A 23,645-nucleotide genomic window follows, 5' to 3' on the forward strand; every position below is an offset into this window, starting at 1 on the left:
GGGTCAGCTGCACGCCTGGACTTGACCCTGCTGTGGGCCACAGGGTGGAGAAACTGGCCAGTTGAGAAGGATCCTCAGAATGAGTTCCTACAAGGGCCCTGTGCCACCCCAGCGGCTGTCTCGAGCAGGAACAATGGGCCACTTGTGTGGGAAGGGGCCTGTGAGTCACCGAGCCCCTGCCCCAAGATCCCCCGGCCCAGCCCGCCCACCCTCGGAGCCGCCGTGATGTCAGGTTTCCACAGTACCTGGGGAGGCAATTATGGGGTCTGACCGGATTCGGCCCTGATGGGCTCATGCAGCCCGTGGCCCGGTGACTCGTGACTGCTGGAGATTGATTTTCCGACGGCTCTGGTGAGGTCAGCAGCCCCAGCCAGGCGCTGCCAGAAATAGCCTCGATCTTGTCCCGCGTCACTGGGTGGTGACCTTAAGTGCCGGAATCGAGCGTCCTGGGGTTCAGAAACCGCCCCCCCTGCTCTAAATCGGCTCTGAAAGGTGACGGATCCCAGCCATCCGAGCGGAAAGTGGTTGGGCGGGGTTTCTGTGGATGATCCATTTGCACTCCCAGGAAGGACGGGGCGTCAGACGCAGCCCACAGGGTGCTACGCTCTGCCTTGCCCTGGGCTGTGCCACAGAATAGTCTGAAATCTGGGATAAACCAGCAGAGACAGGTGTGAGTCAAATTCAGCGGCAGGATAATATGAGCAGGCGCAGACGCACATAGCAGATAGAGACCCTGTGAACGGCTCGCCTGCTTTTCAGGGGTGGGGTGCCCAAGGAAGGGCCCTGGTGGGAGTGGGCTTCCTGGGCCGGCCGGGCGGGCCTTCGCGGGGCTGGGGTGCTGACTCGCCCCGGCCTCGCCCCCAGCTGTACCTGCGGGAGCTGCTTCGGCTGACGCACCTACGCTTCTACCAGCACCTGGTCTCGCTGGGGGAGGACGGCCTGCAGATGCTCTTCTGCCACCGCTGGCTCCTGCTGTGCTTTAAACGGGAGTTCCCTGAGGCCGAGGCGCTGCGAATCTGGGAGGCCTGCTGGGCCCACTACCAGGTGAGCCAGGGCGGGCATCGAGGGTGGGGGCCAGGACCTCGGCCCCGGAGCGACAGTCACCATCCCGTACCTGGCCCGAGGGGCCAGCGTAACTGTGCACTTCCTCTGGGGTCCCCTCTTCTGCAACTCCCGACCCCCCCACAAAACACTGCAGCCCCTCATGCAGCAACTGCCTTCTAGTCCCACGCGGCTGGCTTCCCACCTGCAACTCGCCTCCCAAGGAACTGAAATCGATGCAAATTGCCCGCTGACTACCACGTTCTGGGGCTGAGCTCGCTCCTGTCACAACCAATCAGCGTGAAAGACACTGAGGGGGCCGAGCAGGCCAGGAAGCCAGTGCCCACCCCGCCTGCCCCCATCGGGACGGCTCAGGGAAAGGGTGTGAGAGCCTGCTTCCCCATCAGCCCCTCTAGAGAGCCCAGGACCAGCCTGCGGTCCCCGCCCGGAGATGTCGATTTCCACTTGCCGTCCACCATTATCAGCATCTCCTCAACAGATTCTCCTGGGAACGTGGCTCTGGCCCCATCACATGGCTGCGACGCCCAAATTAGTGACAAGCTGGCGATGTTCAAGGATGGGCAAGTCTCTCTGAATCCATCAGCCTTTAAAAAAATAGTATTGATGCATCTGGGAGAGGGCCGGGACCCTTTCTGCGAGAGCAGGCTCCATCCTCACTGAGCAGCCCCGGCACGTTGCAGGGAGATGGGAACAGTCACCAGCCCACAGAAGTGTGCCCCCGCATTTCCCACCCTTACGGAGATCGCTGGAGGACCGTATCTGGCAAAAGTGAGTCTGAAGAAACCCACGCTGGTGCTACACTCGGTCTTTGGAGCCATCTGTCCTGCCTGCCTCCCGCCCTCGCCGGGTCTGGCTTCACTGCCCGCCTGGATCAGCATGCTCGACGTGGACATTCAGGGTGAAATATCTGCACTGATCCAGGGAGCACTGGCATGGATGGTGCAAGACGCTGGGTTGCTTTTTGTTTTTCAAAAATCGTGTCGGCTTTGCCGGGCCTCGTTGCGTGTTTTTCATGCAACCCTCAGCCGCAGAGTTGCCGCCTCGTTACATCGTGTTTACGGAAGTGTTACAAGTGACCTCTGAGCATCACCCAACAGATGGGGCCCTTTCTCGTGGTGATTTTCATTACTGGGATCTAGCAAAAATCACAGGGTGGGGGGCCAGCCCGGTGGTGCAGTGGTTAAGTTCGCACACTCCCCTTCGGCAGCCCAGGGTTCGCCGGCTTGGATCCTGGGCGTGGACCTAGCACAGCCTATCAAGGCACACTGTGGCAGGTGTCCCACATATAAAATAGAGGAAGATGGGCATGGATGTTAGCTCAGGGCCAATCTTCCTCAAAAAAAAAAAAAAAAAACCATCACAGTGGAGAAGCCTATTTGGCCATCTCTGTTGGCTGCCATTTGCTTGAAGTCCACAAACCAAGTTCACGCCATTTGGGGGCTTTCGGCTAAATTTAGCCTTGATCAAATTAGTCGCTCCCGGGTGGGGAGGAGGTAGGATGACGGTGGTGGGGGCAGGCTCATTCATCAGGAGCGAGCCAGAGGGGGCGGTGGGGGGTCACTACCAGTGGTGCCTTTGACTTGTAAAGTGACCTCTGAGTGAGAAAAGCTCTATTTTATCCATTTACTACTAGTTTGCCCATGGGGGCTGGGCTGCCCTGGGCCCTGTCCAGGGAACTGAAATTAGTCCTGCCTGCCGTCCGCCTTATTTAGGACGTGCCCCACCTTTTCCTCCCCACGTTCCTCTCTGGGAGGAGCTGGACATCCTTCCTCCCGGAATCCCTCTGCTGTCTTCCCACCCTGGCCAGGGTTCAAAGAGCTGCAGAAGGATCTCCTGAGCTGCAGCAAGACCATCCTGGATTAGTTCGGAGGATGGGGCTGGCAGTCCGAGGCCCAGCGGCCTAGCGGGTGGTCTTTGCCGAGCGGGTGGGGTGGGGGGCATTTGCTCCCATAACTTTGGCCCACATCGTGGGCTCCACCCTGCCCGGTTCAGGAACGCAGTTCCGCCTGGCTGGGTGGTCGACATCCAGAGACTAAACACGGGCTTCCTGGTGGTCCGTGTCCTTCCTCCTCTCCCGGAAGCGAGTGTGAATCAAAGACAGCACGCCCTCAAAGCGTCCGGGCAGGAGGGCGCACAGCACGCACCCACCCACCGGCAGGACCAGCTGTCAGCTTCCTGCTGCTCAGCCGGTGAGGCGGCCTCCAAGGAGGGCGGTGGAGTCCTCCATGGGCTCTGGAAAGACAGTTAAAGACAGCGGATGGTTCTAGCCACTCTGTGGGGACCATCAGGGAGCTTCTGCGCTCCACTCTGTTAGGCTCCTATTCCCACCTTCTTACCAACAAACCTAAGAGTCATTTCTGGGGTGCAAGTTGGGACGTTTGGCCATGAGGCAGGAGGACACTGACCAGTGGGTGGCTGCCAGAGGTTCTTTCTTGCTGGCGCGTTCCATGAGGGTTCTGACGCAGCCTTCTGCATGCACCATCACTCAAGACCTTTACGAACAAGATGTTGGCATGAGCACAGCTCAGCCTTCCGAGGAAGCGTGTTCTTTGTCCCCCTGATGGAGGGCACCCGGAGGGCTCCTCGGAAGAGTAGCAGCAGCCCACGGGGGGCCAGCACCAGCATCCTCCCTTTGGATGTAAGTACTGACATTGCCCATTTGCAGGTGGGGAAACTGAGGACGAAAGAGGCTACGCGGCTTGCCCAGGGCCACATGAACCCAGACAGACTCACCCTGGAGCCCTCACGCCGCACCTCTGCACTCAGCCTTCACCTGGAGGCAGGGCCCCGGGCTGGGTCCGGGGCCTTACCTGAAGCCCGCTCTCCACCCCCCAGACAGATTACTTCCATCTTTTCATCTGTGTGGCCATCGTGGCCATCTACGGGGACGATGTCATTGAGCAGCAGCTGGCCACCGACCAGATGCTCCTGCACTTTGGAAACCTGGCCATGCACATGAACGGGAAGCTCGTTCTCAGGAAGGTGAGCGCTTCCCCGCATGCGCCCTGCCCTTCCCATGCACAGAGCCCCGCCCCCGTATGTGCCCCGCCCCCTGCATACCCAGAGCCCTGTCCCTGCTCAGGCCCCACCCTCCGCATACACAGAGCCACGCCCACTCGTGAACCCCCCCAAGCCCCGCCCCCGTGCCCTGGGAGCTCCCCACCAAGGCGCAGGGGTCAGCACCTCTGGCTGCTCCTCGGGCTCTGCTGCTGGGCTCCTTAGGGCACCATCGCCCATCGGGTCCTGACACAAGAGCCTCCCTCGCCTCTTGGAGTGAACAAATTGCCGGGGTTGGTAGATAGGGTCCCCAACTTGGGGCCCTCACTCACAACCCAGAGCCAGGAAGACCAAGAAGGAGGCTTGGGGAGGGGTGGCCACTTCTCATCCAAGGTTAGCGGCATAAAGGGGAACTTTGCTGCCGCCCCACTTCCCAGACTCCTGCTGGAGGTGCTGCTTCTTAAAGCTCTCTGGTGGTCTCCCAGGGGCAGTGAGGAGGGGTCTGGGGGCGAGTGGTAGGGTGGACAGAAAGAGGGCTTGCAGAGGGCACTGTCCTGCACAGGTGGTGGAAACAGACCTTGCAGGGGCTGGAACAGGGAGCCCTGGGGCAGAGCAGAGGGCCAGGGCATCATAGTGGGGGCTGTCAGAGGGCATCATGGGGAACAGGGACAAGGTGGGCCTGCCGGTTGGGCAGGGGCCCTGTGCTGCCTTCGGCTGCCGTGTTCACCCTTCACAGGAAGGCCATTTGGGGAGGCTTCTTTGTCTTGAGCTATATGTGAGCCTCACTGTGAGAACCTGTGGGTTCGCTCACTGCAGCTGGCCCAAGGTGCTAAGTGGGTGTGGCAGGCAGAGCCCTCGGCCCTGAGCCTGGCACATAGTGGGGCCCACAAGTGTTGGCTACCTCTGCTGTTGCCCTTTGGCCACCTGGCTGTGCCCCGCCCCTGCTCACTGCCTGTCCTCTCTCTTTGCAGGCCAGGAGTTTGCTGCATCAGTTTCGTCTCCTGCCTCGAATCCCGTGCAGCCTGCACGACTTGTGTAAGCTGTGTGGGACCGGTATGTGGGACAGTGGTTACATACCCGCTGTAGAGTGTACGGGCCACCACCCAGGGTCAGAGAGCTGTCCTTACGGGGGCACAGTGGAGATGCCTTCACCCAAGCCCCCCAGAGAGGGCAAGAAGGGCCCAAAGACACCTCGGGACGGCTTCAGTTTCCGTAGATAGGTTGGGCTCCCTGCGCTGGACGAGGGTCGAGGGGACCTCGCTGGAGGTCCTGAGCATGTTGGGGGGGGGGTGGGGATGGGCATGGAAGGGACAGGGGATGGTAGAAACGTAAGGAAAATGCCTTTGGGCACCATGAAGGGTAGCTTTTCATATTAACGACAAAAAGAGAGTCCGGAAGTGACAGAAGTGAAACCCGCAAGCCACCCAGAGAAAAGCCAGCTCCTGAAACAGGCACCAAAACACACGGCCACTCCACCTGGGGACCAGGCTGGCTGGGTCTCTCGTGGCCTGCCTTTGATGGCTCTCCACACATCCCAGGAACTCCTCCAGTGTCATTAGCACTGAACAGAGAAGCTGGGGGCTTTTCACCCTTTCCGTGTAAACATTTTATACTGCTGGTGAGTGAAGGAAAGTGCCTGCACATGAACCTGAGCCACAGGCTGTTGCAACAGTATCGGATTCCTGTCCTTTAGTTGGGGAATTTCTATGTGAGGTTCTTAGGTATTGTTTAAAGTCAACCACACTAAATACAGCAACCAGCTGGGGGCTGGGTGGGTCGAGGGATGTGTGCACGTGCACACACACAATCCTCTGGAGAGAGTCTGCAGGGTTGAAGGAAGTGATAGTGTATTAACTGACCAACCAGGACAAAGGCACCCACAAGCAGGTAGAAGGACCCCCGTGTCCTGCAGTGTCGGCCGTCTCCTGTCAACGTGGGTCTTCTATAAATCAGCTTCTCAGGGGGCTGGATGTAAGAGTGACCACAGGTCGGTAGCCAGCACTCAGGGCGCCTTCTGCTTTCTGTGTGGGAACCGGCTCTTCCCAACACGCTCTCCTTCCCCCAAAAGATTGATGTAAGCCATTTGCACAGAAAGCTGCTTTTTGCACTGGTGGGAGCAAGGAGACTTGAATCCTCCTGCACCTCCTTGTGGGGAGAAAAGTCCTTGAAGTGCTGAGAGCACCGTGGACACAGCCCTGACTGAGGCGTCTTCCTGCTGAGCTTTTCTCTGGAGAATGAACGCTGCTGGATGGGGCCACTCTAAAAAGAAGCTTATCAACAGGAAAGAGGAAGTCCACGGCCTCCTCCCTCAGCTTCTCTTCTCTCCATGAGCCCCAGTCCTCCAGCAGGCAAAGAGACTAAGGCTGGTGCTTCCCGGTCCCTCTGTCCAAAAGCCTTTTGGGGAGCCCATCCTGGAGCCCATCAGTGCTCAGCTCTTGAGGTCCTGACCGCTACAGTCCAGTGGCAGGGTCCAGGCTGGTTGGGGGTGCGCTTCTCCTCTGCTCTGCTTCTGGGAAAGGAGGATTGCCTTTCTGTGTTGGCTCCTGATCTGTTATGGAAATGGCTTGAGTTAGCCAGGCCATATGCACCCCATCCTCTAGAAACCACACCCCCATGAACAGACGTATCAGTTATCCATCGCCGCAGTAATGCCACATAACAAAAAGCCCCCAAACCTAGTAGTCTCAAACAGCACGTGCTTCTCTGGCGCATGAGTCTGCGGCTCAGCAGTTTAGGCAGGGTGGTTCCACTCTTGATTGGGCTTGCTCCTCTCTCTGGGCTCAGCTCGCTGCTAAGGCCCAGTGGGGTGCTCACCTGTGTTGAGGTCAGCCTTGGCACCGCCCTGTGTTCTTCGCATCCCTCCTGCGGGCTGCTCCCGGCCCAGGCAAAGGTGCAGGAGCAGAAGTGCACAGGCGCCTTTCCAAGCCTTGGTGGACGCCACCCCTGCCATCATTCTGGTGGCCAAAGCAGTCGCATGGCCAACTCGGCATCGAGGGGCAGGGAAGTGGACCCTCCCCTGCAGTGACAGGAGCTGCACAGTGGCCGGTGAGGGCCCGGCATTCAGGGAGGGGTGAGGACCTGGTTGGTACAGTCTGCAACTTCCACCGGGGATCTTGGTCCAAATAACATCCTTCTCTCGCCCTCTCAAGCAGCAGAGCATCCACGCATTATCACTGCAATTCCTTGTGCCTTTGGGCTGCCGTTGCCGGGGGGTGGGGGGGGTGTCCCAGGGATCCTCTCACTTTGGAGGGTCCTGGGGCATAGCATTCATTCTGGATCCCCCAGTCCCACAGCCACCCAAGACCCCGTTCCAAGTGCCCCCCCCCCCCCGCTTCACTCTCCCACCTTGCACCCCTGTGGGCTGGGCTGGGCCCCCGTGAGATCTGTGCCTCTCGGAGCAGCCAGCATCTTGGAACCCGAAGGACCCGCTGCTCTGGAGGGCATGGAGAAGGCCCGCCCCTTGCACGGCTCTCTTAATCTGGATGCAATTAGAGGAAACCAGCCAAAAACCCTGCGGCAGCTGTTGCCCCAGGATTATTCCCAGCCAGCAAAAGGCATTAGGGTGATAATTCAGTCATTAGACGTGGAGCCTGCCCACCGCCAGGGCGTGCAGATGTGGGGCAGTCAGCCTGGCGCGGCCGTCCTCCGTGATGCTGCTCATTTAACCCATTTTTTAAAATGACACATAATGTTATTGGCCGGTGTGCGTGTGCACGCATACTTAAAAGTTTCTCACCCCCGCTGCTCTCTGTGCTGCTGTTACACGGTGTCGTTGGAGCCTCTGGGGAGAGGGCACTTGTGATGCGTAGGTGCTGGCACGGAAGAGGCAGCACGGAGGGGGCTCGCCGGCCCAGCGGGGCCCGGGAGGGCAGGGGACGCACAAGCTGGGGACACGGTGGGCTTGGGGTCTGGTTAGGTGCAGAGGGGAGCAGTGCGCTCTTCCAGAAGGTTCCAACTCAGGTCCGAGCCAGGAAGACTTGGAACTCACAAGTCTTGGGAATCAGTGTCCCTGAGCCAATTCGAGAGGGAGGGGTGGATGGGCAGGGTGGGAGGAGCCCCGCCCGCCTCTGCAGAGGAGGAGAGTCTGCAGTGCTGAGGGCACGGCTCCATCAGCAGCTCGGTCTGGGCGCATCAGCAGGCAGCACCATGTTGTCCTTTGAGTTTTCCCTAAGAGCCCCGCCTGAACCGCGCTGGCGGCAGGAGCTGAACAGGATAAAGATGCTGGTCCTGAAACTGGGGTTCCCCCTGGGCTAAGAGGCAGTAGCTGGCAGAGGTCCCCCATCTCCGACCTTGGATGGGTGGACATAGGAAATGGGGCAAAGACGGTGGACTATGGTAGGGGCCTCAGGCTCTCCCCTCGGCTTTTGTGAGGTCCCTCTGAGCTCTCTTGTCTGTTCTTGTCTGGTAGAAATAACTTAGCACAACCAGAGGCACCCACATCTAGAATATACAACTATGTACTGGGGGGCTTTGGAGAGAAGAAAAGAAAAAAGAAGATTGGCAACAGTTGTTAGCTCAGGTGCCAATCTTTAAAAAAAAAAAAAAGAACGAACTTGGAGGGGGCAGCCCCCAGGGTGATGAAAATCTGCTCATGCCTGTGCCCTGCCTCTCAGAAAGCCTCCAGCTTCCATCCCGCCACCTCTCCCCCCACAGGGAGGCTGGAAGGCGTCAGGGACAGCTGGGTTCACCGAGCAAAGGGAAGGAAGCCTCTTCCCATCTGTGCCCAGCAGAGGCTCCTGAAGGCCACGCTGCCCCAGAGGAGGGAGGCCCCCCAGGAAAACCACACATGTGCGGCCTGGCCAGAGGACCCACGACTGGCCTCGAGCCACGAGGGAGCCCACAGGCCTGGCGTGAGGCTGGGCACTTCCCCCAGAGACCCCGGGGAACCAGACAGCCCCGGATCCCATTAGCCTGCGTTCCTAAGCCAGGCAGCAGGGCCCTCCTTGCAGTGAAAGCTTTCTGCCCCTTGGTGTCCTTGGCTCAGAGGGAACTGCCCAGAACGAAACAGCTCGTTTCCCCAAAGTTGTGAAGCCTGAGAACAGTGTGTGAAGGGGGAGGACACTCCCCCAGAGTCAGGGGCCTGTTTCTGTCCCACCCTGACCCTCCCGGGTCCCTGGCCCTCCCCAGCCTCCATTTCCTCGTCCATGCAATGAGAATGACGATGCCCACCCTGCCCCCCTCATAGCACGGCGGGGACTTCGTCCATGTAAAAGCGGATGTGGGGATGGTTGACCAAGCCCCAGCGACCTCACCTACCACTCAGGGAAGTGACCACTCACCTTGACCTTGACCTTGGCCTTCAGCAGCCTTGTCTGAGATGGGGTGTGCTCCAACCTCGAGAGCTCTCCCTGGTTTGAGAGTCAGCAAACCCGCTCCCTTCCACACGGCCACCTAGCTGCGTGTCCCCAGCCAAGGGGGAACCTCTCTGTGCCTCTTCTTTAAGATTCACCCCATGCCACCCCACTCCTGCCACCAAGAAGAATCAGCCATGAACCATGACCTCAGCAACCCTGCGAGGTGTGTGTCTGTGTGTACGTGGGCGTGCAAGGCTCTGCCACAGGGCCATGGTGGTGCCCTTGAGGTCTTACCTCTCAGCTGTGGAAACAGCCAAACTGGCCTCCTGGATCAGCACCGTGGAGCCCAGGAGGGGGGCGCGTCCCTGGGCCTGTGGGGAGCAGGGCGGGGGTGCAGACAGCCTGCTGTCCTCTGGCCCTTGAAACACGTCGTGCTGAATTTCTAGGTAGGAAGGTGACATTTCAGGTTCAAAGAGAGATCAAGTCACATGGCCATCTTCTCTCCAGCACCTTTGGCTTAAAGAGAACAGGTGTTTGTTGTTTAAAGAGGACACAATGAAATTTCACCACTACCAAGAGATTACTGACGTCCATGGCAAGCAATTTGTTCTCTGTATTTTGTTTTGTTTCTTAAGTCGCTTACCCACCAGTCAGGCCCTGCACGTCCTGGACTAGTCGCTGTGACCCCTGCTAGCCGTGGCCCCAACGTGCTTCCGGCTCCCATGGATTCCATCTCAAACGGAATAAAATTGTATTGACAACAAATGTATGCTCTGCGGCGTGTGGGGAGAGGGCCCGGCGGGGTGCGTTAGGTTGAAACATGACAGGTTCTGATGCTGGGCAAAGAGGGCCCCCACAGAAGAGCCAGGAGGGCCAGTGGCCCCGCAGGCCCCTCCTCCGGGAAGCCTTGCCTGCAGCCACGGCCCCGGCGGGCGCCTGGAGGGAACCGCAAGTGGCAGAAGTCCCGGAGGAAGAGCTGCTCCGGGCCTCAGGGATGGAGAGGTTGATGGGAGAATTAATGGAATGCTGGGAGAGGGCCCCGAGACCCGCCCCAGACCTGGAATCCCACATAGGGTTTTCTTGAGACTGAGCTACCAGGGCTCCAATTTCAGGAAAAGCTGAAGTCCCACATTTTGAACTTTTTTCAGGCCAACTAGGTAAATCTGACCGTGTTAGGGTTGGAAGTTTAAGGAAGAAGTCAGGCATTGGCTGTGCCCGTCTGGTTTCCTCACCAATCCCCAGGGGCCCTGCTGCATGGCCACATGCCCCAGGGATCATAGGAAGGGGGCGGAGGGGGGCTGGGGGTTGTGCCTGGTTCCCCTGGAGCACGGTGGTGGGGTGGCAGGCTCCCAGCCCTAACAGCAGTGTCTTTGGGATTGCCTTTCCATCCTTTGGCCTGCAAGGGGAGGACAGCACGTGTGCAGCTCCCCTGGATGTCTGCACCTCTGGGGATCTCACCTTGCACCTACCTGGCCTTGGCCAAGCTGTCTGAGAGCCTCATTGGCAGCTCTCGGTATGCCAGCGGGTGCTCCTGCCCAAGGCTGGCTGGGCAGGTGCCACGGGGCCAGGAGGGGCAGCAGACACAGGCAGTGCATCAGCTACCATGCATGGCTGGTGACTCCACTCAGAGAAACCTGTCTGTCCTTTCAGGGTTGGGAGGTACTCCTTCCCCATCACACCCGGAAGCCACACCCCAGCCCTAACCTGGGATCTGAAGCACCGGGGATGGTACGGTGCAGGCAGAGTCAGAGACTGGAGCTCAGGAGCGCCAGCCCTGCCATCACCACCCTCCAAGGCATGGCTACTGCAGGCAGTGTGAAGAGGGGGCGAACCCAGGGAGGATGGCGGCGACTCGTCCTCAGGAAGGAACGGTCCTTCCCCCACAGGTCAGCCCTGCAGTGGCACGAGGCCCATCGTGACCTCCACCTCAGGCCATGGACTGGCCCCAGCCCCTCCCGGAAGGGCCTTTTAAACACTTTGGGCAGCTGGTTCCCTGGATTTGGCCCAACCAGGATGTACCAGCGGGATGTTTGTCTTTGCTCTGCTCTAGTCCCATAAATAACAACCACGTCATCATCCGCAGGGACATGCCACCCGGAGCCAGACTCTTCTGGGCAGGCCCCCAGAACGGCCAGGCTCTCTGCCGTCCTGTGGTCCTGAGGGCTGTGCCTGGGTAGGGCTCGTCTGCTGCAGTGTAGACAGGTGGTCTGTACCACTGTCTTTATACCTCTGCTAGCTGCAGGGGCTGTACCAGGAAAGTCCTTGAGAGAGTGAGCATCCTGTGCACGGCCCTGGTCCACATCGTTCATTCATTCATTCATGCATTCACTCAACAAGCATTTAGTGAGCCCCAACAGGGAGGCCTGGTACCATCGTACCATGGACCTGCTCCAGGGGACAGAGGCCGGAGCACTCCGGGTCACTGGGGTTTTGGGGGCACGCGTACACACACCCTGCAAACCCTCCACTGAGCAGAGCTGCCCTGCCGGCCCCCAGGAGTGGCCACTTGGACACCCATGGCTTTACGGCCCGTGGGGCAAACCTTGAACACCCCGTGTCTGCACAGCCTTTGGCTCCATGTCCTCTCCACTGGTGTCTCTTACTCCAGGGAGTCAGGTGAGCAAGAAATGTCACTTACCTTATGCTCTTTTTTTTTCTTTTTTTGAGGAAGATTAGCCCTGACCTAACTGCTGCCAATCCCCCTCTTTTTGCTGAGGAAGACTGGCCCTGAGCTAACATCCGTGCCCATCTTCCTCTGCTTTATATGTGGGACGCCTACCACAGCATGGCGTGCCAAGCAGTGCCATGTCCACACCCGGGATCCGAACCAGCGAACCCCGGTCCACCAAGAAATGGAACGTGCACACTTAACCACTGCGCCACTGGGCTGGCCCCAACCTTATGTTCTTCCAATGAAGTTGAAGCCCATTACGAGCCTCATCGACCCAGCTTAGTCTCCGTTATCACAGGGGTCTCTCCCTCTGTGCCCGCCCACCTGAGGGTGTGCAGGGAGCAGCGTGGGAGGGTCCCGTGCAGACGGACAGGGCGCGCTCTGCTCCTGGCTGTTGTTGCCACCCAGACGCCCTCTGTCCAAACCCCAGGAAGCCCATGAGGTCCGGCTCCTTTGTTGGCTGGGGCACTGGCACCTGGGCACACCTGCATCTCTGCCCCATCCCGTCCCACAGAGGATAAGCTGCCAGATAGTGCCCCCCGCCCCCACACACAGAGCAGGGGGGCCCTCAAGCCAGCCCCCTCGCCTCTGCTTCAATCATGCCACTTCCCTCATCTCAAGGAGCACCAGCTTTCAGAAAAGAACCCATGGGAGGCTGGCTGCAGCCCCCTCCCCCTCGGCATAACCCTCCTGGAGATAAAGGAGCACCAGGGCCTGATGAGGCCTGGGAAACCTTGTCAGGCAAAGGGCATGAGAATGGAGCCTGAATCTCTAGGGTTACCAGGCCACAGGAGTGACCTCATTGCTGAACAGGGTGCCAGCTGGCTTCCCGTGGGCACGGCCATCCGGGGACGGTCCAGACCCGCCTGGCCGCCTTCACGCCCTCTGCAGACCAGAGGACACCTGCCAGTGGCCTCACGGGCCACATTCAGATTTTGGCATTGGGACACCAGAAATCTTTGCTCCTCCTTAACTCATTCCCTCCCCCACCCTCCGCTCTCTGCCTCTCAGGAGAGTAACCAGATCGGGCTCCCGGGGCGAGGACTGTGTAATTTAGACAAAATGGTTTGAAAATATGCCATTCAGTCTCCGTATATGATAATACATCTGTCTTGACAGGTCAGATGCCACCAGCTCTTCCATCAGCAGTTTGACACTGAACAAAAGAGGGTACTTTATATTTCGAGTCGTTAGAGAGAATGACAATGATTTTCTAAGTCGATGTTTGGATGCTGAAATTAGGATGGTGCAACAGGGGCATGGTGCCACGGGCTGGGTATGGCAGCCCCTCAGGAGGCAGAAGCAGGTTTAAACCCCCCCCAACCAACGAGAGACACGTGCAGTTCAACAAAACACGAAGGCTTCCCCAAGGCCAGACACAATGGCAGCTGATAAAGTTCGTGGATTCCTTGGCTGTGAATAAGCACAATAGAGAAAGACACCCAGGGTCCTAGTGGCTCCCGGTTGATGAGCGAGGACAATGGTCTGGCATTTTTTAACAGTAGAGTCCAGCGATGGGCAAGGGCTGGAGGTCCTGGAGTGGGAGGTCCCAGCTTTGGATCAGGCTTGCCGGAGGACCGTGGCCAGTGTCTGTCTGGACACCAGCTACAGGGCATGGGTGGAAGACTCGGAGAGGGATACTCAAACGGACTAAAAAGACCTCAAAAGGGTAAAGGATGGGGCCCTGTTCAAATAATGACTGAAGGATGATAAACGTTAGCAAGAGTTTATGAATTAATGAAGAGCAAGCCAAGGAGCTGTTCACTCTCCTGGTCGGGGGAGCTGGGCAGGGGCGCTCGTGGTCACATGAGGTGCTGCCACGGGGCTGGGAGAGCCACTCGAGTCGCTGACCTCGTGGTGTCCCATCCACTCTGTCTTCTAGAACTCTGTGTAGCCTCTTGCTGTGGATTTCACCCTTTGTCCCTCCTGGGGCTCCTCCCTCTGTCCAGGGCCACACGCGCAGGAGGCGGGAACGAGTGGGGGAGTTCGGGCTTTTCCCAGCATCTCACCTGGAAGGCTGCTTTCTGACGTGAGGACTCAGTTTCCTTCTGTAAGAGGGAATCCGACTGTACTTAAACAACAACCGGCTGACCAGGAGCATCGATTGCGGGGTGGGTGGCAGGCAGGCGCCCCCAGGGCAGTTTCCAGGCATCTAGCCGCCCCTCTATTCTGCCCACCTCCTGCCCCTCTTGGGAAACTTTAGGAAACAAGTGCCAGTGACCCTTGGAGCTCTGGGGGAATCCCACCCACCTACCCAGACAGCAGGTCGGTCCTACTTGCAGGCATGTTCTGCCTTTCTCCGAAGCCCAGCGCCCTCCGCTGTCCGATCCGTCCCAGGTTCTGTCAAATGATGGTTTAGCTGGCGGTTCCTCCCAGCTCTTGAACTTACTGCTCAACTGGGCCACAGGACTGCCAGAGCCAGGCAGATAAATGGAAGTGAACTTTCAGGGCTCAGAGTCAGCCAGCCCGCAACAGAGTGGCCCGGGGCGGGGGGGTGTCCTGTACACGGGGAGGTAGGGGTGACGGTGTCTCCAACGAGGTGAGCTGCTTGCTTCGCAGGGAGACAGACACAGAACGTGGCTCTTGCACATTTTGCCAGGAATGCACCCCCTGTTGATGGGGGCAGGGTCTTTCGGGGCGGGGGCAGGGGGACCCAGGAACTGGACTCAGGTTAGTGCAGGTGGGAAGAGGAGCAGCTCCCACAGGCGTTCCTTCAGGTGCCCGCAGGTGGGACAGTGCAGCAAGGCTGGGCGTTGGTCCCCCTCACCTCCAGCCTGCAGCTTCCCCCGCCCCTCCGGCTCTTCTGCATGGCCCCTCCCCAGCACCATGGCTCAAGGATTCTGCAGATTTGACAGTCCTACCAATAGGACCACTGCCCTTCCCTGGTTGTGCAGCTGCCAAGGCAGCCCCAAAGAGGTCCCAGGGTCCCCAACAAGGTGGGATGCCCCTGGGCTCTGAAAGGCTGCTACTGGTTCACCAAACTGGCCTGGCCTTCTGGGTCCCTGCATGGACCCCCACCCCCATCACAGGCCTGAAACTCACGCAGAACAGCAGGGCCTGCTTGTCGAGTAGGCTGCTGCGTCCCCAGAATCTCGTTAACAGTAGTTTCAGTTAGAAGGGACACCCCACCATAAAGTGTCCTGGTGACACGTAGGGACTCCTGTGGCTTCCACCCCCAGGGCCCTGGATGGGGACCTAAGAGACAGGACTGGAACCCCCATAGGGTGTTCTCCTTTCTAGAAAGCAAGTTCCAGAGCTTGAACTGGGGCCTGCTTGGCGTGCCCTGCTCCCCAGGCACTGGGACACCAGGTGGCCTTGGGCCAGGCTGGAGGTGGGCTGCCCCAGCCTGCTCCTCTCCTGTTCTCAGCTGTCTGATGAATTGGAGACGCAGGCCTGGCTGTGGGATTCAGCAACAGTCGCGTTTCTGCAAAGCCCGGGCTTCTCACCAGGAATTGGTCTCCCAGGAGGGAGGGGAGCAGGCTGGTGCTCACATGCCCGCCCTGGCCCACGGGCCTCTGGGAGCCCCCTGCCCACATGAGGCCTCAGGAGGCCAGGTCTCCGTGCTGCAAGCCTCACTGGGGCCCAGGGCAAAAGGAGGCGCGTGTGGGCACAGTGAGACCCCGCGTCCTCAGAAATAATCCTCCACTCTAATTCCCATTTCAGCAGGAAGAAGTCCGGGCCACTCAGATCCATCTTGTTTTCTGCAGAAGGGGCTTTGTTGCCGTTTCTTTTAATTTCACACCCAGCGGGCCGCTGCTCGGAGTGGGGAGCCCGCCCTACCCTGGGCACACACCTCCGAGCCACCTTGCACAGCTTCCCGCTCAAGTGGGGGGTGGGAGGGATACGGGGAGGGGGGTGGAGGAGAGGGGCACCCAAGACAGGAGAGGGGCTGGGGGCTTCCGGAGGGAGGGGACGCGGGGAGTGGAGGGGGCAGGACGGGTGGGGGCACTGGGCCGGGAGATGAAGGGGAAGGGGCAGCCGGCCCTCCATGCCCCCGGGGCCCCCGGATCTCATCATACCAGGTGTGCTCCAGATAAATATTAATAACCGAGTGACAGAGGGAATTTGGGAGAAACTAATTAAAAGGGCACCGTGCAGGCTGGCAGCTTTGCCAAGGAATCACTCCCGTGAAACCCAAGGGCTGGGAGACAAAACAGGCTGAGCCTCCGAGGGGGCCCTGAAGGGAGACGGAAGTCCCCATCCCTGCAGCTGCCCCCCTGCCGGAGAGCTCTGCACGCTGGCCTCTCCCAGCCCACCCACTCAGGGCAGCGCCGACAGGACACGACCAGGCCTCTGCTAGGTAGGCGCCTGGCTCTGGTGCCCTCCAAGACCCCCTATGCACCCCTGCCCCAGCCCATCACTCCCCAGCACCACCCCTGGGAGCCAGCCTGAGGCTGGGGCCCCTCGACACATCCCCCATGGTCCTAGCGCCTCCACCCCCCAGCTTGCTCAGCCTCCCCTCTGTCTGTCTGTCTGTGTCCAGCTGACATTGTCTCTTTACAAAATCTGAACGTGCACACCATGCCCCCCACCCTCCTCCAGAGGCAAAGAAAAGGGAACGTCAGGCCTCAAAAGAGCTCATGGGTACTTGGGGTTCCCTGGGGGACACTGGGGCCTCTCAGTAATGCCAGAGGGCCTGACCACCCCATCAGGACCAGGCCCCACTGTGCTGGCCTTGGGTCAAGTCCTCTTTCCAGGTCCAGAGTTGGCCCGCGCCCTACCCCCAGAGCCCGGCCAGTTTGGCGGTATGTGTCTGCCTGGTGGGTCCCTGGTAGGAGGACTTGCAGGCCTGTGGGGCCCATTGTCTCTTGAAATCCAGATTTATTTGGGTCCCTTACGTGAGCCAATGTGCTCCTCGGCCTTTGCTGGCTTGGGGTGGTCCAGCTGGAGCCGGAGGAGCTGGGCACAGGGCAGCTGCGGACGAGGACGAGGAAGGCCCTGAGCACAGCCGAGGGCCCTCCTGGACTCCAGCGTCCCACAGCCCAGCCCCCGCCCTCACCCAGGCCCCTGGCCCTGGCCCCGGCCCCTGACAGACAGACAGACTGCCTGTTGGGGCAGGCCACTCGGCTTCCGGACCTGAACAGCGGCAGCATCGGCTCTTCCTTCTGGACCGTCTGTCCAGTCCCCACTTTCTCCAGAGACTGTGTGCAGGAGACACCCGGGGGGCACCGCTGACCGTCCCCCTGGCTGGGAGGAGGCCCCCTTGGGGAGGCCCAGGGAGAGAAGTGGGGGATCACCTAGTCCCACTCCAGGCTGGGGCTCAGCCCTCCCAGCCATGTCCTCTCATCCGGAATACCCCCGCGCGATGGAGAACTCACTACCTGCCAGCAGGAGCCGCTGTTTGGGAGCACTGGGGACCTCTGCATGGACCAGGCAGGCCCGAGGGTGGGGCTCATGAATACCAGGGAAGGGGCATTTGGGACGCTTACCCTGCAGGGCCCTTTCCATCCATCACACACTCGATGCCAGATGGAGCCAGATGGGGGCGATGCTGGTTTTACCCTATGACGCAGAGGAGGAAACAGAGAGGTTAAGTAATTGGTTTAAGGTCACTGAGTCGGTAGGTGGCCAAGCCAGAACTGGTGCCCAGGACTTTCTGATTGTTCTTTCCCTGTGCTTGGACACTTTCCGGCCAAGGGCTTTGGTCCGTCCTTTCCCGAGGGAAGAGACACTCTGAGCACTGTCCAGCCGACACCTTGAGTCTCAGTTTACCTGACTCTAAACTGAGCTGCTCATTCTCTCTGGATCCTCCCTCACGCCCACCCAGGGGGTGAGGGGCAGGAAGTGTGAGCTGGACTTGCTGTGTGACCTGGGGCATGAGGCCTCCCCTCTGGGCCTCTGCTGTGGGTCAGGAGGTTGGTATATGATCCCCAGCCAGAGGACAGAAGTCCCGCCTCTTAGAGGGGCCCACCTGGCCCCACTCCCTCCACTGGGACCCGAGCACCCAGCAGGGAGGGGCCAAGGACCAGTCTTAAGGTCACCCAGACTGAGGAGGCCAGGGGCTGCAGCCAGGAGCCGGCTCCCGGAGCTCCAGCCCCAGCGGGCTGGTGAGAAACCACAGAATCTCCAGGCTGGGAGCCCGTGGGGGAGAGGGACACACCCAGAATGGGATGCACCCCAGGGCTCAGTCCCGGGTGCAGGCGGAGGCAGGAGCCTGGCCCCGAGGGGCAGCTCTGGGATGGAAGGAGGGCCCTTAGCTTCAGAGCTCCCTTGAGCCAGAGAGGGCAGCTCCTGAGAAAAGGGGAAGCAAGATCAGGCCTACCTGGAGCCCAGAGGGGCTTGGGGGAAAAATGAGGACAAGGTGGGGCCGTGGGGCGTCCATTCCAAAGTAGCGGAGATGATGCCTCTCACCACCCCCGACCGCTGGTCCAGCCCTGGCCTCGCCTTGCGGGGGGGCAGTGGGGGCAGGGGAGCGTGAGCTCTGGGCTCCGTCCTGGTCCCCCCAGGTTAACGCCTCAGCTACAAAATGGGGCCCTTAGTGCCCCTCTCTCAGGGAAAATAGCAGCGACCGTGCACTGAGCACCTGTTGTACACCAAATGCCTAGTCCGGGTAAAGACGTGTTTTCAGATGAGAAACAGGCTGGAGAAGGGGGCCGCCTGGCCCAGAGGAGAGTGTCACAGATTCAGAGCCAGCGGGGTGGGCTCTTGACCACGCTCTGCCCCCTCCCACTTCACTCTCCCCACAGAGGCACCTCTCAGGACACTGTCAGGTCTGCTTCGAGGGGCCGGAAGGAAGAGACCTGGGCCAGTCTGAGAGACGGTCATCTCAAAAATCACATAGAATTTTCAGGAAGCTTGACAAGTTCCCTGATGGCCCGAGGGCCCCAAGGGAGCCGAGGAGTGTGGCGCTGGGGGGCTGGTGGCAGTGATGGAGGGTGCAGCTTCTGGGTCCTGGAAGGGTCTGCGTCCTGCATGCCATCCCCTCCCGGTGTTGCTTGGCTGCCGGGAGTCACCTCTCCCAGCCATGCTTGAACCGAGGCCCACACACTTGCCTTAAAGGGGTCCTGCATCCCAGGTGCCAGGAGGCCAGTTCAGGATCAGAACACAAAAAGGATGCTTACACTCCCTGGTCACAGGGCTCTGTGGGGTCCTCGCCCTGACTGGACAGGAGAGTTACTGGGGCACTTAAAACTGGGGTGCCTGGACCCCTCCCAGATGAGCGGGGAAATGGGGCCGGGCCCTGTCTGTTTGAAGGTCCCCTGGAGCCTGGGAGCGGATGCCCCAGCCCTGCCCTTTGAGGGGCTGCTCCCCAGTGGAGCTGGGGCTCCCTCCCTGCCCCTCCCCCTCCACCCCCACCTCCCCACACTGACCTCCGAGGCTGCAGAGATGCCCGAGCAAGGGTTCCCAGCATCCAGCACCTGGGTGCTCGACGGGGCGCAGGGAGGTACCCGCCCTCCCCCCGGGGAGGCACTGGGACCCCAGTGGAGGAGGCAGGCGGAGCACCAGGCAAGTGGGATTCCCCTGGGGCTCTCTCCACCTCCCCTCCACCCCTGCCTTTCTATTCCAGACATCACAGAAGCAGAAGCTTCCGGTTCCTTGTCGATACACAGACTCGCTGAATTTCCAAAGTGCAGGGCTGGTGTGGCCACCAGAGGCCTCACACTCATTGTGAGACAAGAAGTGGCCCAGCCGGGGCTGCCAGGCCTGCCCTGCCTGCCCGCACCCTCTGTAGCCACTGATGCGGCGCTCCTGGGGGCCCCTGCTGGACCGGGCAATGCGGGAGATGCCCAGCCCAGCTGTCACGGCATGCCCCCAACAGGAGTGGCCCCTCCTCTCATCCTCCGTGACCTCCCACAGCCCCCTCCAGCATCAGGCCCTGGTCGGCATGGAGAGTGGCACAAAGAGACAGTGGGGTTGTGGGGGCACTGGGTTTGGTTCCCACGGGGGTTCCCAGCCCATGAGCGCTCCCAGCGCAGGCCCGTTCCCAAGCAACACGGGGCTCCCTGAATGTGGACTTTGGCCCAAGGACTCCCCATGGCCAGGGAGGGGGCTGTGGTTGAACCCTGCATTCCTGCCTCTGAGGGGGCCTTTAGGAACTTGAACTCTGAACTTGAGTGCCTGCGACTGGGACCTGGGTCTACCTCCCAGAGCAGGCTTCTCCACCCATGCCCGCCACGCCTGGGACCTCCCCCAGACCCTCGCCCGGCAGCACGTCATGGCGTGGCCCTCCGTCCCCACACCCAGCTCGGTGCCCGGCCTGTAGCAACCTCACAGTGTTTGCTGGACGATAAATTAATAACAAGGGCCCTCCCTGACGCTCAGCAAATATTGTCGGAACGAAGGAACGTCACTACCAACACGCACACATGTCAGAGTACACAGACCATAAAAGAGGCTGTGACAAGTGCTGATCGGCTGATAAGATTAGAGCCCTGAGCCCACAGCCAGCTCGGCAGGTCACCGAGGGGTGCACAGGGGAGGCAAGGGGAGTTTTCTGCTTCGAGTAGAGTTTGAGAAGGTTCTCACTGCTCTCTGGAATCCTCTGTGCATCGTGGGTCCTTTGATTCCGATCCAGGCCTCTCTCACTGTGTGATCTTGGGCAAGTTGCTTAGCTTCTCTGAGTCTCACCTTGCTCACCTGTAAAACGTGGAGAGTAACAGTACCTACCTCTAACACTCGTTTCGGGAATTAAATGAAAAGCATAAAGTCACACTTAAGCTCGCCATGTCTGCCCGGCCTGTTGGAAGCCCTCAGGTCGTAGTCGTGTCGTTAGGGTCCGCCTCGCGTGGAGCGCACGGCTGCGGGAGAGAGCAGGGTGGAACGAGCCTTCCCCTGCCTTAGCTCGTCCGTCCCAGCTCTGCAGCCCTGCACGAGCCCCGAGTCACACACGGCTCCGTCTCTGGGCCTTGCCCGGGGCCCCGTGCCTGCCCCGAGGCAGGTGTGAGAGGGAAAGACCAGGGGACAGGAGACAGCGTTTTGGCTGAGCTCTCTGGCCACTGCTTGTCCAGCCCCCATGGCACCCTGCAGGCGGGCACTCCGGGACCGGTTTGCAGATGAGCAAATGGAGGCACAGAGTTTGTGCAACGTGCTACAGTCACTGGCCTGACTGGCCAGCTCGAGGGAATTAGGGGGGTGGACACAGAGCGGCAGAGAGGATGGTGTCTCCAGGATGGGAAGGCCCTCTGGGCCCGAGGTTGCTGCGAACAGTGCCCAGCCCCCTTGGTCAGGGAGGGACCACCATGGCACTCGGGTCTCCTACCCCATGGTGGCACTGGGGCCTGGGCCGCAGGGACCCTGCTCTCACTATGGGAGTGAGGGGCCCAGGAAGCCAGCGTCCGCGGCTGTGACCTCGAGCTGGGCAGCGGGCCAAGGCCTCCCGTGGAGGCTCGTAGGATCTGTGTCTCTTGTTGGGCTCATTCTCAGCCGTCAGAGCATCGTCACTGTGGCGCCTTGGCCTCAGCGGGCTGGGGGAGGTGGTGGCAGGGAAGTGGGGGGCTCCCTGGAGCCCCATGGAGGTTTAGGGGGGTTGTCGGAGGAGGGCTACTGCCTTAGGAAGGCCTCATGTCCCTGGGGGAGGGCCAGGGAAGCCGGGCCAGGGCTATGTCCTGGGGGAGGGACTCAGAGACACCGTGGGTGACAGACCAGCTGGCCAGGAGCCACTGTGCTGGGGGAGGGGCATTGGGGCCCTAAGCTGGGGAGGCTGGAGGGCTGATGCCACAGGCTTGACTGGCAGTGCCCTCCCTACCCCCACAAAAGCCCTACCCACAGTGACTCACCTGGGGGTCCCCCGTGCTGTGGCAGTGGTCCAGGGACCCCAGCTGCTGCTTGCTCCCAGCGAGTGGCTTGTGCCTGTTGGGGAAGAGCCAGGGGCCAGGCGTGATGCAATGGCAAGAGCACCAGATCGAGAGTAAAGGGGCTCCTGACTTTCTGGGCCACAGCTGTTAGTCTATGCCATGAGGGGCTTGGGCTGAAGTGACTGCTTTTTGGGCCCCTAAACGTCACGAGGACCCAGCCAAGCATTCTCAATTATTATTCCCAGTGGCTATACAGGGTGGGGCTGTGATTATCTCCATTTTCTAGATTAGGAAACTGAGGCACAGAAAGGTTAAGTCACCTGCGTGAGGTCACACAGCTGCTTAGTGACAGACCAGATTCAGACCCCCGCAGCCTGGCCCAGAGCCTGCACTCTGACCAGAGCCAGGTCACCCAGTTCCTCCAACCGTCGTCTTCTGCCCTCTAGGCTACTAATGCCGACTGGAGGATGACAGCTCAAGGACAGGTGTCCCTAGGAAAGATTGGCCAAAACTAGGTCTCAGGCGCCGGCGGAGGGGCGGGTCCCACTAGAGAGCACTGAGCAGGGAGCCGGGAGGTAGCTTGGCCCCCACTGTCCCCTGGCCTGGGCCCTCTGATAAGGTCAGATGATGTCCCAAAGGAGAGAATGCGGGAATCAACAACTGGAAATGACCCAGGAAGCTCAAGGCCGGTAGTAGTCCTCCCCACAAACCCACGACAGCCTTCTGGCACAAACAGGAGGCAGCGGAACGTGATGAGAAACAGGGAAGAAAACATACAGCTCTGGTTCACATCCTGGCATTTTGTGCCCATCTGCCTGCCTCAGTTTCCCCGCCCATCCAGGTCAGGGGAAGTTAACACCTTCTGCACAGGGTGGGTGTGAGGGGTCAGTGAGATAATCGAGGTAAACAGAGCAGTTCGCACAGCCCTGGCGCCGGGCAGACGCTCCCCAGCCCACAGCTGCTTTAGAGAACTTCCTCGGAACCCTCGAGAGGAAGCCGGCTCGGACGCCCTGGCCCGTGGAGCGAGGGCGACACGGGGTCTGTCGAGCCAGGCCCCCCTTCCTGGGAGCCCTGTGGAGGGGGACTCAAGGGACATGCATGCCCCTCGCAGAGGGGTTGGTGGGCCCAGAGGCCCAGCAGAGGCCCTGGCGTGCCTGGAGGGGCTGCTCCCCGCTCACTGGGCTATCTCTCGGCCTTGAACTTTCTATTCTGTTTTGCAATCCGTTCAGAAAGCGGCGTTTCTGGCCTCCCTTCTTATCGCGGGGAACTTCTAACACGACAATAGCTGATTGTACTGCTCCCCTGGGTGCGGCTGAATTCCGGGGCCCCCCCAATGCACACCTTTTCATTTTTTTTGGTAGCTCTGGAACTATAATGACCCCATTGTGATTGGTCTGTGCGGTGACAGTGTGACCCTTGAGTCCAGAAGCATGAAAGGCGGTGGGGGGCCGGGAAGAAGGGGGCAGAGGAGGACAGTGCTTCATCCCACTCTGCCTTCCCCACCCGGCCCGCGGCACCGGGGCCTGTCGCGATCTGAGAGCGACGGGAGGGCGCTATTCTACAGAAGTCACCTGGAGAGAGCATTGCTGGATGGGCTGGATTTGAAAAGCTGTAGCTATCTGTCGAAACACCAATGGTTTGTGTTTTTTTTTCAATTATTAAGAGATAAAATAGGTTCATCATTTTCACGCCCTCCGAGAGCCTGGCCAGTAGGACTCGAGCTGCCAAACGAAGGTGATACAGACTCATCTGGACGTAAAGAAGCCACGGGCTGTCAGACACCTACCATTGGTTGACGAGAGCTGTGGGGAGCCTTTCGGAGACCAGGGTCAGGACAGGCCCAATCCCTGGCCAGGGTGGCTCTGTGGCCCTGGGTGCACTGGCTCT

The 23,645-nt window shown here is 60.0% G+C and overlaps 1 protein-coding gene and 1 long non-coding RNA gene across 12 annotated transcripts in view; one reads left to right on the forward strand and one right to left on the reverse strand.

The window, feature by feature from the left end:
- The window catches only part of TBC1D16 (TBC1 domain family member 16), an 81,546-nt gene extending 71,428 nt beyond the window's left edge, over window positions 1–10,118 (forward strand). For 6 of the 11 annotated variants that reach the window (XM_070561384.1, XM_070561387.1, XM_070561385.1 and 3 more), the window contains 3 exons: window positions 865–1,044; window positions 3,898–4,044; window positions 5,031–10,118. In XM_070561384.1, coding sequence (XP_070417485.1) covers window positions 865–1,044; window positions 3,898–4,044; window positions 5,031–5,279 — 576 coding nt within the window. In that variant the 3' untranslated portion in view covers window positions 5,280–10,118. Of the gene's footprint in view, window positions 1–864; window positions 1,045–1,448; window positions 2,053–3,897; window positions 4,045–5,030 lie in introns of those variants that run through there. The other 5 variants (XM_070561389.1, XM_070561390.1, XM_070561394.1 and 2 more) reach the window with 2 other exon arrangements.
- A 4,205-nt stretch (window positions 10,119–14,323) lies between these two features.
- LOC139073804 (uncharacterized) lies at window positions 14,324–22,220 on the reverse strand. Its single transcript, XR_011522826.1, has 5 exons — window positions 22,079–22,220; window positions 21,741–21,813; window positions 20,491–20,601; window positions 17,454–17,526; window positions 14,324–14,433 (listed from the first exon to the last, which is right to left on the reverse strand). It is a non-coding gene; the product is annotated as an uncharacterized lncRNA (long non-coding RNA).
- Window positions 22,221–23,645: the final 1,425 nt, after the last annotated feature.

This window comes from Equus przewalskii, chromosome 10 (genome assembly GCF_037783145.1).
Source record: "Equus przewalskii isolate Varuska chromosome 10, EquPr2, whole genome shotgun sequence".
In the NCBI taxonomy this organism is placed as follows: domain Eukaryota; kingdom Metazoa; phylum Chordata; class Mammalia; order Perissodactyla; family Equidae; genus Equus; species Equus przewalskii.